Source organism: Cimex lectularius, unplaced genomic scaffold (assembly GCF_000648675.2).
Source record: "Cimex lectularius strain Harlan isolate CLEC.00 unplaced genomic scaffold, Clec_2.1 scaffold39, whole genome shotgun sequence".
NCBI lineage: Eukaryota > Metazoa > Arthropoda > Insecta > Hemiptera > Cimicidae > Cimex > Cimex lectularius.
Window position 1 is genome coordinate 771,122 of NW_019392653.1, and position 16,042 is coordinate 787,163.

Below are 16,042 nucleotides of genomic sequence, written 5' to 3' on the forward strand. Positions count from 1 at the left end.
CAGGGTGCATGAACACGTATTTTATTCATTTATTCAAACAGGGTCGGCGAAATATACTGCCCCAGTTCACGGCCGGGCCGTTATTGGAGAATTTTCCCATCTAAAAATAACAACAGCTCAACAGAGTAATTAATAAATGTATTATGGACGAAATGGCATGTTTAATGTAGTAGTTTAATTTGAAAAGAGGCCTAAGTCCTAAATAACTAGCTGGGTGAGGCAAAATAAGGCAAATATCCTTGCAGGACATTTTAAAAACAGACACAAATGTACATTTAAAAAAAATTAATTTGAATTAAAATCTAATTGCCAAAACAGAAGCACAAAGAAGCATATTAAGTCATTCTTTCATCAAGTTTTAAGTTATAAGAACCCTTGTTTATGTTGAAGTTGATCATATAAAACAAAATTTACTACAAATTCAATATTCAATTAGACTGATGATTGGGACCAGGTAAGCGGTCCAAAATGAGTCTTATCTTTTTGTCTACTTTTCAGCTTTTTATTAAGCCTTTTTTTAAAACATTGTTTTATTGTGAGCCTATGCTATTAAAATAATTATGTTGATCCTTCTGTAGAGCCCTGAGGAAGGCTTAATAAAAAGCCGAAAGCTTGGAATTAAAAAAATATGACTACTTCATTTCAGACCATATACCTTCCCAATTTGGGCCCTAGCAGGACAAAAATTGTTATTTACATCGTCCTTAATTCATTACTTTAAAAAAATATTTACAATGTTTTTTAAATATAAATTTAAGGTTTACATTTCTTCCAAATTGTTAAAATACAAAATGAGTATGTTAATTAGACTTAAATTAATGTCGTTATTTTGTTTTGACAATTTTGCAGTTTTTTTAATGATATAATTTATCAGGTAAAGATTTATTAAATAAATTTAAACAATTTATTCAACTTATATTGAAGAGATTTTAAGTGGTTAACTACAACTTAACCTCAAACATATAACACAACGTAGAAGCATAACGAGTTGTCTTCTTTATCTTAAAAATTATAAATTAGAGAACGGAATATTTATATTTTACACATTTCTCACCGGTCGATTTTTTTTTTTTTTTCATTTAAATATTTAACATATTTTCGGTTCATATGAGCTCCATCTGGAGTCCCCCAAGGATCACATCTTGGTCCTATTCTATTCATATTGTTCATAAACAATTTAGTAAACCGTTCCATTCAATACCAGCTATTTTCAGATGACCTTAATGTATATAAAATCCATGTATCAAGCAAACTCAATACTTAGAAACAATTTGGAAAATTTTTACTCCTAGACCGAATTAAATCTGAAGCCAATGCTTTTAAAACTCTCGGCTTCCTTATTAATGGTTGTAAATCCGTCCAACGTCTCTACTATAAACAAACATATTAAGTAATTCTTTCATTAGTTTTAAAGTTTTAAGAACCCTTGTTTATGTCAAAGTTGATCACATACTACTGGACTATTATGATTGGGATCAGGTATGCAGTCCAAAATTAAGTAGCTTAAGTAGTCTTATCTTTTTTTCTAGCTTTCAGGTTTTTTTTTTTCTTTTGTAAACATTGTTTTATTGTGGCCTATGCCATTAAAATAAATATGTTGATCCTTCTGTAAAGCCCTGAGGAAGGGTTAATAAAAAGCCAAAAGCTTGGTAAAATAAAATAAAAATATGACTACTTCATTTCAGATTGCCCAATTTACCCCCAAGATTATTTATGTTATTCATAACTTAATAACTAAAAATCCCCTTATTCAAGTTAAGTGGTGCCGATTCGGATCAGAAGCAGTATGAAGAGGAACGATGCAAATCCTGTCGTGTCGACTACAGATTCGAGGAAAGTAATTTTTCAGCAGTTCGGTTTATATTCGAGTGCGGATACAAGCTGAAGGCAACCCCGGTCACAATCGCTTCTGCAGCAACCATTCTTCACCGGTGAGTCTGAACATTTCCAGCTATAAACTTATTCTCAAGGATTGCATTTTTTTTAAAGGTTTTTTGCTGAGGTGAACACCTCCTATGACAGATACCTGATCGCAACGACAGCATTGTACTTGAGCGGTAAGCTCCTCGACGACAAGCACAGGCTGAGGGATGTTATAAATGTAGCACACCATACTCTCCATCGAGGATCCAGTATGTCAAAATATAATAAATTAATTTTCTCAATGTTTTTATAATTGTACTGTTTGAACGGTAATTTTGAAAAAGGAACTTTCAACAAGAATGGTTATGGTCAGTTATTATATATTGTGGATACTTTTAAGGCTGGTAAAGTAAGCCTTATTCTTCTTTAAATTTCTTTATTTTCCTTTTCCACGATTTACACTGATAAAGTTCATTCACACCTACCAGACTGTGGAAAGTCCCTCTATTTATGCTAATCACACTGTTCCAGAGTACTTGTGGAGAAGAAGCATCTTCATTCACGCTAATAAATTACATTCCCACTGTCCCAGAATACTCACTATTCTGGAGTTATTGAGAAAGCAGCCTATTCATTCCCCCTGATAAATTACATTCACACAACAGACTTCATTCACACTGCCCCAAAGTACTCAATATTCCTCAGGATGATTGGAGAAGGAGCCCCACCATTCATGCTAATAAATTAACTTCACTAACTGCCCTAGAGTATTCTATATTGCTCGAGGTGAGTGGAGAAGAAGCTTCTTCATTCATGTTAATAAATTATATTTGGACTGTCCCAGAGTAACCTGGCGGGTGGGTGAGAAGGTGGTGGAGAAGAAGACTCTTAATTTATGCTAATAAATTACTTCACACCATCCCAGAGTACTCACTATTCCAGAGTGACTGAGAAAGAACCCCATTCATTCCCACCGATAAATTACATTCACACAACAGACATCATTCACACAGAAAAAGCCTCACCATTCATGCGAATAATTTACTTTCAAGCTGCCCTAGAATACTTGACATTGTTAAGAGTGAGTGGGGGAAAATTTCCTACCTTTCATGCTAATAAATTACATTCTCACACACCAGACTTCATTTTCACACTGCCCTAGAATTCTCGATATTCCCCAGGGTTAATGGGAAAGAAGTCCCTCCATTCTTGCTAATAAATACTTTCACTTCATTACATAACATTTAACACAAACATAATTTGGTCTTTAATCTCTAACTAATCTTTAAGGCTCATTTAATTATAGGTTAATTTTATGTTTAAAAAAATAATGTTTTAGGCTCTTTGGACTTAAAAGAGGAGTACTGGGCAAGGCGCGACTCAGTCGTTCAGGCTGAATTTTTAATAATGAGGGTCCTACGTTTTGAGACGAAACGATTGATGCCACACACATACCTTCTTCACTACCTTGCCACGCTCAGAACTTGGATCCCAAAAGGAACCTGGGACGCTGTACCAATCTGCCAGGCGTCGCTCGCCTTTCTCCAAGACCTTCACCATTCGCCAACAGTTATCGAACACCAGGTCCAGCACCTTGCACTCGCATGCATTCACCTGGCAATCCAGACATATGGCGTCGTCGTCCCAGCGGTCAAGGAGAACGAGTACTCAGACTGGTACACTCACCTCGCCAAGGGAGTCACAAATGAGATAATATGGAAGATAATTGATACAATAATCGATATTTATAATTTCAAGTTCCCTAAGTGAGATTAAATTTCCTACAGACTAATACACAAATAGCAAATTGCAAATATATCAAGGAGAAAGTTGTTTTAGTTTTGTGTATGAAAAATATACCATTTTTGTTCATATTTTACTTATGAATTGTTACAAAAATTATCAAGTCACTGTGTAATAATAATATGAAATAGTTTTAAAGTAATAAAGTAGGAATGGAAGGTAGTTTAGTTCAAGGAAGTGATAAGAAAACAAATAGAAAATTACATACAATTTTGGACTAAAGCTGTGCTTGATGTGTCCCACTTAACTGTGTCATTTTTACAATCTTCTACAGTTGTTTTTTTTCTACCTAGTCTCTGAGGTTCACCTATCGACTGTGCTGTTGATACTTTCGATGATAAATTTCATTTTACAATAATTTCAGTTTATATGTATATTTTCAGTCATTTTCTAATGTTTTATTTTTCCAAGAAGCAGTGTTAATTGTTAATCAACTCTGCTGACAATGATAAATTTCATTTTTACAATATCTTCAGTTTATATGTATCTTGTCTGTTATTCTCTAATTTTTTCTTTTTCCAAGAAGCATTGTTAATTGTAAATCAACTCTGCTGGCAGTCAGGCTAGTGAGCTTTCCAGCAAACTCACGTTTGTAGGCATGACCAAAATTGCAAAAATACAGATGTTCAAATAATGTTCGTGTTCATCGAATTTACCTAAAAGATAAAAATGTTTCATCCGATAAATAATCTCCCTCACATCCTAAACATACTTGTCTCTGCCATACTCATTCCATGGTTCTTCGGGTCATCTCTAGCCTGTACAGTGTCTTCTGTGGTAGTGACCAAGTCAGTGATCTACAGGTAAAACAGAGCATCTATTTTTTATATGGGCCATTGTTATTTCTCATAATTTTCTTTTATCAGTATTACATCAAAAAATGGTTTCCTCGAACCATTGTACTTCTGTTCCCTCTATCTAGTTATCCTGTTTTTCATTAAGACAAATTTTTTGTTTATTTGCATGCCTTTTCGGCATGTTTGCCTTTTCCATAAAACCGATATTCATAATTCTTCTTATATGTTTCTAGTAGAATATTCTTAGTTTCATTATTATTAAAACATTTTACATAGGCCAAATAAATCAAATTTTGAATTTTCTAAAGTCAGTACAAGTAGGAGCTTCTATTTATTTTTCCCTTGTACACATAGTTTTTCTGTTTTCTTTCTTGCTATTGTAATTATGTAATTTTTTCTTATCATAAATTATTTTTATATAATATCTGCTGATTTTGGCAATTTTATTTATTTATTTATGTGCAACATTTTCAAAAAGGAATTGGAAACGAGTGTAAATGGGATCCCTGCCTGTACAAAACAGCCAAGGTTAAAAACAATCTGAAGACCGACTCAATTCTGATATACAAAGATATTTTCTCCATCATCTTCATAATTAAACCCAGTTGATCAAACTGGTAAGTAGAAAGCAGAATAGATGGTATTGCTTTTTACCTGAATTACAACAACAATTATGAAATGCCTCATTCCTTTACATCTCGTCTCTTCTTTACTTTGACCTTATGTTTCATTGAGTTGCCTGACAAATTATCAACTTGTTAACATATTTTAGCAGGATTACATACTTGGTGTATTAAGGTAAGATAAATGAGGTAAAAGATGTGTGAAGTGAAGAGAAAAAAATTTAAAAAATTAAAATTTATTTATTTCACAAAAATATATTTACCTGATGCACAATTGTGTTGTGCTATTTAAAATAGCGATATAATAAACTGATACCAATAAAAATAAGACTGGATGGCATAAAAGGGGCTTAAAAATTAAAAAAATAAATAGGAAAATTTAAAACGGTCAATTTTATTTTCTCACACCGACAATTATCATTAATTTAATAAATGACAAGATTTTAATTTTATGATATACTTTGTACATATTGGAAAATTATTATGGATTGTTTTACTTTTATTTATTTATTTTTTTAATCACTTGTACATTTTATATAATTTTCTGTTTATTATTTCTGCACATTTTAATGTGCCAGGGAACTAAATTTAGTACAAAATGTTATTTACATTGAAAAAGAAAACATGTTTTTGTTTTATATATATTACAAAAAAAATTATTTACAAGTGCTAGCAGGACAAAAATTGTTATTTACACCGTCCTTCATGTATTATTTTTAAAAAAATATTTACAATGTTTTTTAAATAGAAATTTAAGTTTTACATTTCTTCCAAATTGTTAAAATACAAAATGAGTATGTTAATTAGACTTAAATTAGTGTTGTTATTTTGTTTTGACAATTTTGCAGTTTTTTTAATTATATAATTTATCAAGGAAAGATTTATTAAATTTAAACAATTTATTTAACTTCATATTGGAGAGATTTTAAGTGGTTTAAGAGTAGTTGAAAGTAAGTTAAGTACAACTTAACATCAAACGTATAACACAACATAGGAGAATAACGAGTTGTCGTATTTATCTCAAAAACTATAAATTAGGGAATGGAATATTTATAGTTTTACATATATCTCATCAGTCGATGTTTTTTTATCTAAAAATTTGATTTGAGATCAAGCAGTTTTTATTTAAAAAATTTTCAGTTCATATCAGCTCCATCTGGAGTCCCCCAAGGATCACATCTTGGTCCTATTCTATTTGTATTTAGTAAATCGTTCCATTCAATATCAGCTATTTTCAGATGATCTTAAAATATATAAAATTCATGTATGAAGTAGATTCAATGCTTAGAAAACAACTTGGAAAATTTTTACTCCTAGCCTGAATTAATCTGAAACCAATGCTCTTAGAACTCTTGGCTTCCATATTAAAAATTGTAAATCCTTCTCAACTATAAAAAATTCTAATTGTAAATCCTTCCAATGTCTGTACTATAAAAAATTCTTTACTACGCAATGGTTAGGTCTGCCTTAGAATACAAATAAAACTAATTTCTTATGTCACATTTTTCAAATTAAATCAGTAGTGAAAGTTTTAATTTTTTTACCTTATATCAAAAATCAATCATAAAAATCATAGGTATCATTTTCTTTTATCAAAATATATTCCATACTGTACTTCACTATCTAATATAAATATTCATGTTCCATCTCATGTAGTTTTATTTTACATAAATTTCCGCTCCCTAATTATAATTAGTAAATTATAGGTTGAGTTGTTACTAACAGATCTGAAATCATCATTATGGATGCTTTGGTAACTGCAAAGTACAAAACGCTACAGTGTTAATTGAACAAATTGTCTGGATTACAGGACTAATGACTCTGGTGTTACTTTGTACAATTCTTTGTTCACTCTAAAGTCCGACTCAGTATCTTGACCTTCTGCCATTTTTCTCTGATACGCTGTAGTGGTCGGTGTCAGTGAGGTAGTCAGGAGCATAATGGATCTCCGGAGGGGCACCGATGTTTTTCTGCCAATGGTGTGTCCAGTAGTGCTGCCCCCGGGCAACTTCCTCGGGCGATTTTACATCTCTACAGACAGTTACGCAATATATCAGGCTCCCGATTAGTGTGAGGAAGCCAAACACGAGAAAGACAATCCCAAGAATCCTTAAAAAAAATTAATAATAAACAAAACTTAAAACAACAATTGATAAAAAAAAAATAAGTGACTTGCAGGTGTTCGTACCAGACAAAAAATGGTTCAAAGAATTGTATAACGATGACGAAGCCAAGTGTGATGAGTATGATAGCCAGGTTGAGTAAAAGCATGAGGCAACAGAGACCTTTGGTGTTTGGGCAGAATGGATTCGGTGCAGACATGGTCTCGACTACCATGCCATGCTTCCTGTCAATTTTGGTCTTGACAGAAGTCGAAGCGACCGAAGCAGGCCTGCTTCTGTAGGAATAGTGGCTTGGAGCCCTGCTCTGCCTCGAACCTCGGCTGTACTCGCTCGGCGCCCTGTACGCCCCACTCGTAATGTATATGTCCGAACTCGCCTCACCGTCTGTCAGGTGTGAATGGTGCCGGTCCTGGGCACTCCGGCTCCGTTTATGTTTCCTCGATATATAATCCGACCTTTGGCTTTCTTCCCCTGTGTAAAATAAAACAATAAATTATGAAAAAACCTGACTGTGCATCTGTACACATTAAGATGATCTATGGCTAGGTTATATGGATGGTCAGTTTTATTAAAAACACACAACTTTGAATCTATGCTATGAATTAATCCTTGCGAAATTTATTTTTTAACCTTCGGCATTATTAGTGAATGTACATTGGCCTAGGTAAAATAATCTTTTACCAAGGAAATGTTTTAAAAGACAGGAAGTCGTGGTCTGTGATAGTTACTATTACCTCTGCATGTCTAATATAAAACTTCATGGCTGTAATTATTTGAAAACAATATAGGAATCAAAGGATTAACTCCTTCGAGAGGACTCACGCCCGATCAGCCGAAGAATGAATGTTCAAGGGCAAAAATCTTAACTAGACAGAGCAATAATGAATAAATAAAAGTTTCAACAAAACTAACTTCACAATTGTTATTTCAACTGTATCAGAATGATATAATAGAAGTTGTGGTGCAATAGAAATGAATGTATAGAAAAATGTGTGATCAGAAAAACCAGACATTCTCACGATTCGGGCCTGTAAGGTTCCCAAAACATGAATATTAAAAAAATAAATTATATTTATTATTGTATATAATATGTACTGTATATTTTTTTCTATCTTCTGTTTAAAAAAATGTCTGTCGGCATGTTGGGAGGAATGGTATTTAGTTTCTTAAGAGTTTCTATAAGGCTTGTTATCCCTGAACGTCCTGAGAATGAGATTTCGTCTTTTTTCCCCCCATTCTCAAGCTGAATATTTTAAAAATAATTGAAGCCATGTTACAATTCAACCTTTCGCCCCGAGGTCGAAAGTGAACCGTCGAGGCCGTCAGAAACCCAATAGAGAAATGAAAGTACATCTCAAATGTCGAATTGGAAGATATTTATTCTTTTTTTCAAACAACAATCTTGTCTAGTTCGCTTTAATAGAAAATATTTTAGAAAAAACTCCAGAGTGAAGCTTTTTGTATGATCTATTCGTTCATTTTCAATGTAAAGTTAATTACTTCATTAAGAATCCTATCAAGGTTAATAAATAAAAATATACATATTTGTTAAGCTTTATTACTAAATCCAATATATTTCGTGGTCCGATTGACCAAATAACTTCTTTCAATTAATTAATCTTTATGTAAGGTATTGGTTGAAAGGAAAAAGCTAGTGTCACGATCGGGATTCGAACCCACGACCTTCGGCTAAATACCTGCTTTAACCACTTGAGCTATCGTGACTTCGATCCACTCGGAAACCAACTTCCCATCTCAACCTACCTGTATTACCAAAAATGATAAAAAAGTGAGGCATTTGAATTTTAAATATTTGGCGACGTTGAAGGAAACTTTGAGATTTTAAAATATGCGAGTTTTCTCTGTTTTGCGTAAAAACAAGGAATAATTCCTCCTTCACTTGGTAATATCAAGGTTAGGTTTATGGATGCCTGGTGAAGCTATGAGGACGACCTAAACATCCACATTTGAATCGATCCTCACGTAGCCAGCTCCTGTTTGTGGAAAAATCCTAAAAAAGAAGTTTATTCAGAACAAGATGAAGGAGGTTCAGAGACTGATGGCTCTGCGCGTAATTAAAGGTTTCAAAACGTTATCATTTGAGGCTGGAATAGTTATAGCTAATATTGATCCGATTCTGTTGAAACCTACTTATAAACATTTATAAATTAAACAAATTGGGTATAGATGGCATATAAGTGTATAAACAAGTAGTTGGATCTAAAAACTGGTTGCATCCAGGAACTGATACAGAAGTTGACCTTCGTGATGGACGTAAAAGAAGGGATTGGTTGTGATTTTGTAGTGTATCAAGAAAGCACAGAAACTAAAGAGCTTTAGCGACCGGGTGATCCTGAGAAGGGCCGGCGTTGCGGGTGGAGCTAATGGTCGAAGTCCGTGGACTGATGTCGATGAGCCGGATGTTGATGCAGCGGGAGTCAATAGACTTCGAAAGGACTCATGCAACAGGCAGCTACGTCGGCGAGAGATGATGCTGTGAGTACCCCGGTTGCTGTGGCTAGTGCTGACAGCTGGCTTCATTAGTGAGTGTCGAGACCTCGTCGTCGTGTCTGGATTAAGCAGATCGAACCCCTGCTTACATACACAGATGTTGCAAGCTCATTGGCTGCAGCGTATAAGGCGAGACCATTACTGAAATAGTGGTGACACCTAGTGGATAACTTAGTATCAATAGGTGGTCACCGAAGAGTTTTAAACACGAGCTTCGCACTCGCATATTTCCTCTACTTCATGGAAAACATTGAATCATGGATATGTAACCTAATCCCTTCCTAACCCTACCCTACATAACACAACCAGTCCCTAACAAAACCTAAACTATCCTAACCGAAGGTTAATGGTAATTATTTAGTAATAAATCATGGCAAGATAAATAACATAACCCGTCTCTAACACAACCTGTTCCAAACCTAACCTTACCGTAGTCTTAAGCTCATCTAACCTTACCTAAATTAATCCCTAATCCTAACTAATCTAACCTTGTTGAACCGGCACACAGGCACTACTGGGTCTGTCTTCACTCGCGGGTTTTTTGTTTGAGTTATTCAAACGCGTTTCGGCATTACGCCATCTTCAGTGAAAAACTTTAAAAAAAAACAAAAAAAAAAACAGTTTTTCACTGAAGATGGCGTAATGCCGAAACGCGTTTGAATAACTGAAACAAAAAACCCGCGAGTGAAGACAGACCCAGTAGTGCCTATGTGCTGGTTCAACATGAGTTCGCCAACTCGCAGACCAAACCCCATCATTTACTATAATCTAACCTTACCGTAGTCTTAAGCTCATCTAACCTTACTTAAATAAAGCCCTAATCGTACTTAACCTAACCTTACCGTAGTCTTAAGCTCATTTAACCTTATCAAAATCAAGCCCTAATCCTACCTAACCTAACCTAACAACCTGACCTAACCATTAACCAATGGTGTAATGGTCGTTATTTCATAATGCAACGTGGCACTATTGATAATTAAAAATAAATATTTTTTTCAGTTTTATTACTAAAATAATAAGATAGAAGAAATAGTTAAGATAGAAGCGAAACACATGACCGAAACGCAAGTTTTCTTGTCCGACATTGAGGGAGATTCCGGAGTTTTAAAACTCGAGCTAGGCACTCGTATGTATTATATTTTCCGCTTCACAAAAAAAACATTGAATCATAAATATGTAACCTAACCCCCATGTAACATAACCCATTCCCCCATTACTATATTTACCTAACATATCCCGTCCCCTCACCCTAACCATAATCATGACTCTACCTAACCATTCACACTCCTCCGTGATGCGAAAATCGTCACGTAAATTAGTGTCTCAACGGCCAAAAGCATATCTATGTTAAAAAAAACAAAAACATACTAATGTATAATCAACAAAATACATAAGAAGAGAATTTTACGAAAACGTTTTACTTAAGTATTTAAACATAAAATGAAAATAAAGAACCATCTACAATGTTTGTTAACATTAAAGTTTTTTTATGAAAAGCCGTTTTTTCTAAGTATTGTATGTCTATGTTCAATAAACAATTAAGAAATATGACTTCATTTGAAAGGTGTACTTTATGGTGGAATTTTGAGCCCTCTTCTGTTTGATATTTTCTCTCTTATTTATTTCTTTGCTTTTATATTTATTTATTTTATGTATGGTTGCAAAAGAGTTACCATCAGTGGAATATCCTCTGTAGGGTTTGACGTATCCGAGGGAGCCGGTGCCATGGCTGGCCAGGTAGTGGCGTTTGCTCACTTTCTTCACCATCTCGTCTTTCTGTAAAATGAGAGAAATCAGATTAACAATAAATTCAAGTGCCAGGCGGTCCAAAAGGTGTTATCTTGCATCCGTTTAAACGATCGCTTATCAGGGACCTTTGTTAAAACGGTACATTGCCCAGGGACAATCGCAACTTTCGACACGTGGACAAAAGGCCTTTATCATTTGGATTAAACCTCGAGATCCACATCTCTCGCCCTTTTGAAAAAACAGGCTCACGTGATAAAATTATCAGGGAATTTTTAAAATTTTTGTGTACGATTGTATTAAAAGGCGAACGCAATCGGACAGACCCGATGCCCTGCGGTCAGGTTGAAAGCCCGGCGAAACCCTGTATCAATCGATTAACTAATATAGATTTCTTTGAACTATTTCTCCCGTAGAAAGTAAGAATGGATTTCCTTTTATCATTTATCACGATGTGTGAATGTTGTTAGCATGTGGCGAGTTAATTAGCGCTATTTCTTCCTTACGTCAGTCCTGAGGCAAGGGTTAGCCTACTTTTCATCTGCGATAGCAAAATGCGCGTAACCGAAGAATAGAAGTAGAATTGGCAATCTTACACCTATTATAAAACAGACCCAGATATGGTTAGTGAATAAACGCATTCGTTTTATGAAAGTAAACCTTTTCTTCAAGTTTCTTTTGATATTCTCAACATACTGGAATCCCCTTCATGTGAAAGTGTCAGATAATAATATTTTTCTCTAAATAAATTAATATTGTGATTTTATATTGCTGTAAGAGATAGATAAAAATAGAGAAAGAGAGAGTGAGACAAAAAATAGATAAATTATGTATAGATAGATAAATAATAATATATAGATAGATAAACGTATGTAGAGATATAGATAGATAGATAGATAGAGAGAAAAAGAGATAGAGAGTGAGAGGAAGAGAGAGGCAGACAAACAGATAGAATAAGAGTTAGAAGAAAATAGAGGTAAAGATGATGGAAAGAAATATAAAAGTGAGTGAGTTGAAGTGAGAGAGAGAGAGAGAGAGGGGGAGAGGAAGAAGGAGAGAGAGAAAGAGAGAGGGAGAGAGTAAGAGATAGGCAGACAACATATAGAATAAGAGTTAGAAGAAAATAGAGGAAAAGATGATGGAAAGAAATAGAAAAGTGAGTGAGTTGAAGGGAGAGAGAGAAAGAGTGAGAGAGAGAGAGAGATAAACATAAAGATAGAGAAAGAGACAGAAGAAGATTGAGGGAAATATGAAGGAAAGAAATAGAAAAGATGAGAGAAAAGAAGAGGTGGTGAGTGAGCTCGATAGAAGAGTGAGATGAAGGGAGAGAGAGAGGGAGAGAGAGAGAGAGAGAGAGAGAGGGAGAGAGAGAGGAAGAGATAGGCAGACAAACAGAGAGAATAAGAGTTAGAAGAAAATAGAGAAAAATATGATGGAAAGAAATAAAAAAAGTGAGTCAGTTGAAGGGAGCGAAAGTGGGGGAGGAAGAAGGAGAGAGAGAGAGAGAGAGAGAGAGAGAGAGAGAGAGAGAGGGAGAGAGAGAGAGAGGAAGAGACAGGCAGACAAACAGAGAGAATAAGAGTTAGAAGAAAATAGAGAAAAATATGATGGAAATAAATAAAAAAAGTGAGTCAGTTGAAGGGAGCGAAAGAGGGGGAGGAAGAAGGAGAGAGAGAGAGAAAGAGAGAGAGAGAGAGAGAGAGCGAGGAAGGGAGAGGCAGACAAACAGAGAGAATAAGAGTTAGAAGAAAATAGTAGAAGAGATGATGGAAAGAAATAGAAAAGTAAGTGAGATGAAGTGAGAAAAAGAGAAATGTTATAATCACCTCGAGATGTTTTATAAGTGCCACCAAGACCGAGTTACATTAGCCTTTCTCTGACCGTTCCGAATCGTCAATTCACAACGTACGAACAGTTATGAAGAGTCGGAAAAGTGTTCCAGGCTTTTGAAAACTACGCATAGACATAACTGGTTATGCTATTGATCTTTATCTCCCGGAAAAATTTTACAGGACGCGGTAACAAATACAATGAAGAAGGCGACTATTCAGATGTACTGTTGTAAAACATAAAAGATAGTTTTTTTACAACCAGGCATGCCATTGCTTTAAAAAAAGGACATTATACAATATTATATGTGTGTTAAATTATGTTTGTGAAATATCGAAAAGAATTCCTGGCGTGTTTAAGGCTCGGTACATCCGTAATGATGACCTTCGCAGAGACCTTCGAGTCAAAGCTAGGCAAGTTATGAAACGCAGTGCAATCACTGGGCAAAGTTTTCACCAACAGGACAATACCGCTCGCCTTAGGCTATGTAACTTATAAGTTATAAGATCTGGACTTTTGTTTGTCTGGCAGCAAAGATTTTCTTCCTTGAAGCGATTTGCTGCTTGCACAATTCACCTTTTGAAAGAAATGTGGAAGTAGTTGTATCCGATATTTCGAAAGAACTCTTCACGCTTGATAAATTATACCATGTTATAATATTATAGTAAGGGATCTTGGTTGAATGAGAGTTTTTTCCAAGAGGCAAGGATCGCTGAAATTTCGACATTCGGGATCTTCAAAGGATCGGAATAATTCGGTGTTTCTTCGCGTTCCGGGGTTAGTGGTGATTGGTGGTTTTGTTCTTCCTCTTCTGCAGTTTTAGGAGTCATTATGATGAAACCGGCGAAATGAGCCGTCGCGCGGCACGTAGGTACTGCGAAGACGCCGCCCCCCTGCTTTCGACATTTATCACCTCGGCTTTCTCCATTTTCTATACGTGATCCACCGTCGCAACACCTCTTAGACAATAACTGATTCTTTTCAGTTGCCCCGGGACCGGCAAATCACCGCCTTTCTTTCCCACGGAGGAGGAGCAGATTCAGCAGATCCTGCAGATTACACGATCATCATACTGATAACCGTCGCGGCCCCAACACCGAAAAATTTGACGAAAGAAAAATTCACCAAGTAACGACGATCACTTGTCCTTGACAATTGATAAACTCTAACATCTTGTGCGGTGCTGATTATGGGAAAATGTTCGTGGTGGGCAGAAGAAAGGAGAAAAAGCAGTCATGCTCTGCTTAATAGCCGCTGGCTCCGCTTTCCCATACGCCACACGTCATTCCTCCAGGCTCACTTATTTCCCACATCGAATTATTTTTTTTATATTAGCAATCGAAATCAGATCCTAACCAAGAAACCAACCATCCAAAACATGATTGGTTTTAAACCATCTGAAGATATATACTGTTATCACAATCTTTGTTTAAAGTGTCACATATATGGACCATTACTCACGAATAATCTTTAATTAATTAAATTTAATTTTATTAATAATAAAAATGTCGCTATGCTATACCTTTCTTAATGGATCTTTGTTAATATGACATCAATGCAACATAATTATGCTTGAATTAGGTTGAGGTTGCTTATTGCGTGACTGGACTAGAGAGTAAGTTGCACTTGCGAATGACTGTTCATAGAACGGTATTTGGCAAGGCTTTTGAATGACTGAATTTGTAAGTGTCTGAATTGGTGAATGAGTGCAAATCAGTTTGCAAATGAATGAAAAGGTGACACTGCGTGGCAGAATTGGCGAGTCAGCTGTTCAGGGAGTGACAGTATGACTGAGAAAACTATTACTTTCTTGGGAGCGAAGTATTATCTGAATTGGTGAGTGAGTTCATGTTTGAATTAATGACTGACCAAATGAATGAGCATCGAAGTAATGCATATGTGAATGCGTGCCTTAATGAAAGAGTGATTAAGGAATGACTAAACGACTATGTGGACGAGTGGCTTATTGCATGAGTGTCAGAATTGCTATTAAGACAATGACGGATGAACTAGTCTCTAGTCTGAGTGAATGTGTTAGTGCCCTTAATGGGTCAGTTGATGAGTGAACCAACGAGTGATCAGTGAACGAGCGTCACTCGATTTTTCGCATGAGCGTGGGTCTATATGGAAGAGTGATGGTTGAATACCTTTAGAACTAACGAGTGGCATGTTGTTTGAGTGTTTCAGTATTTAAGCCAAGTGATGAATGTGATGCTTGACTGAACGTGTGAATGAGTAAATGACAGTGATTTGATTAATAAGTAATTGAATATTTCCAATTTGGAATGATTGAACGGCTCAATAAATGACGAAATAATTACATGAATGATAGAATTGAAGTATGAAGAAGCGATTGAATTATTTACCCAGACGATAAAAAAAAGGAAAATGAAAAAAATGATTTGTTTTCATTTTCATAGATGTGGGATTTACTTCCAACTGCCAATCTTTTGTATTTTACCGAAATCAAAAGCAATTTTATCTTAGTCTCTCTCTCTCTCTCTCTCTCTCTCTCTCTCTCTCTCTCTCTCTCTCTCTCTCTGTCTCCCTGTCTTAACGAAGATCGATTTCTTGTCAAAACGTATGTTTATGTTCCATTTCAAAATTTTCAAACAAGTGGAGAGATAAGAGCGGAACCGCATTAATTCAGAAAAGGACATCTTGGACGAGTGGAAAGTTTCTGTGGTTACCTAATGACACGGTTTCAGCAAAATAGATACCATAGAAGAAGATTTCCAAGTGAAAT

At 35.3% G+C, this 16,042-nt stretch overlaps 2 protein-coding genes across 5 annotated transcripts in view; one reads left to right on the forward strand and one right to left on the reverse strand.

The window, feature by feature from the left end:
- Positions 1–4,463, forward strand: part of LOC106671139 (cyclin-Q-like) — a 79,407-nt gene extending 74,944 nt beyond the window's left edge. The window contains exons 4-6 of one of the 2 annotated variants that reach the window (XM_014401991.2): positions 1,756–1,931; positions 1,990–2,132; positions 3,203–4,463. In XM_014401991.2, coding sequence (XP_014257477.1) covers positions 1,756–1,931; positions 1,990–2,132; positions 3,203–3,633 — 750 coding nt within the window. In that variant the 3' untranslated portion in view covers positions 3,634–4,463. The remainder of the gene's footprint in view (positions 1–1,755; positions 1,932–1,989; positions 2,133–3,202) is intronic. The other variant, XM_014401990.2, reaches the window with a different exon arrangement.
- Positions 4,464–6,005: 1,542 nt separating this feature from the next.
- The window catches only part of LOC106671162, a 49,506-nt gene continuing 39,469 nt past the window's right edge, over positions 6,006–16,042 (reverse strand). For all 3 annotated transcript variants that reach the window (XM_014402043.2, XM_014402044.2, XM_014402045.2), the window contains 3 exons: positions 11,394–11,496; positions 7,275–7,680; positions 6,006–7,195 (listed from right to left, as the gene is read on the reverse strand). In XM_014402043.2, coding sequence (XP_014257529.1) covers positions 6,952–7,195; positions 7,275–7,680; positions 11,394–11,487 — 744 coding nt within the window. In that variant the 5' untranslated portion in view covers positions 11,488–11,496 and the 3' untranslated portion in view covers positions 6,006–6,951. The remainder of the gene's footprint in view (positions 7,196–7,274; positions 7,681–11,393; positions 11,497–16,042) is intronic.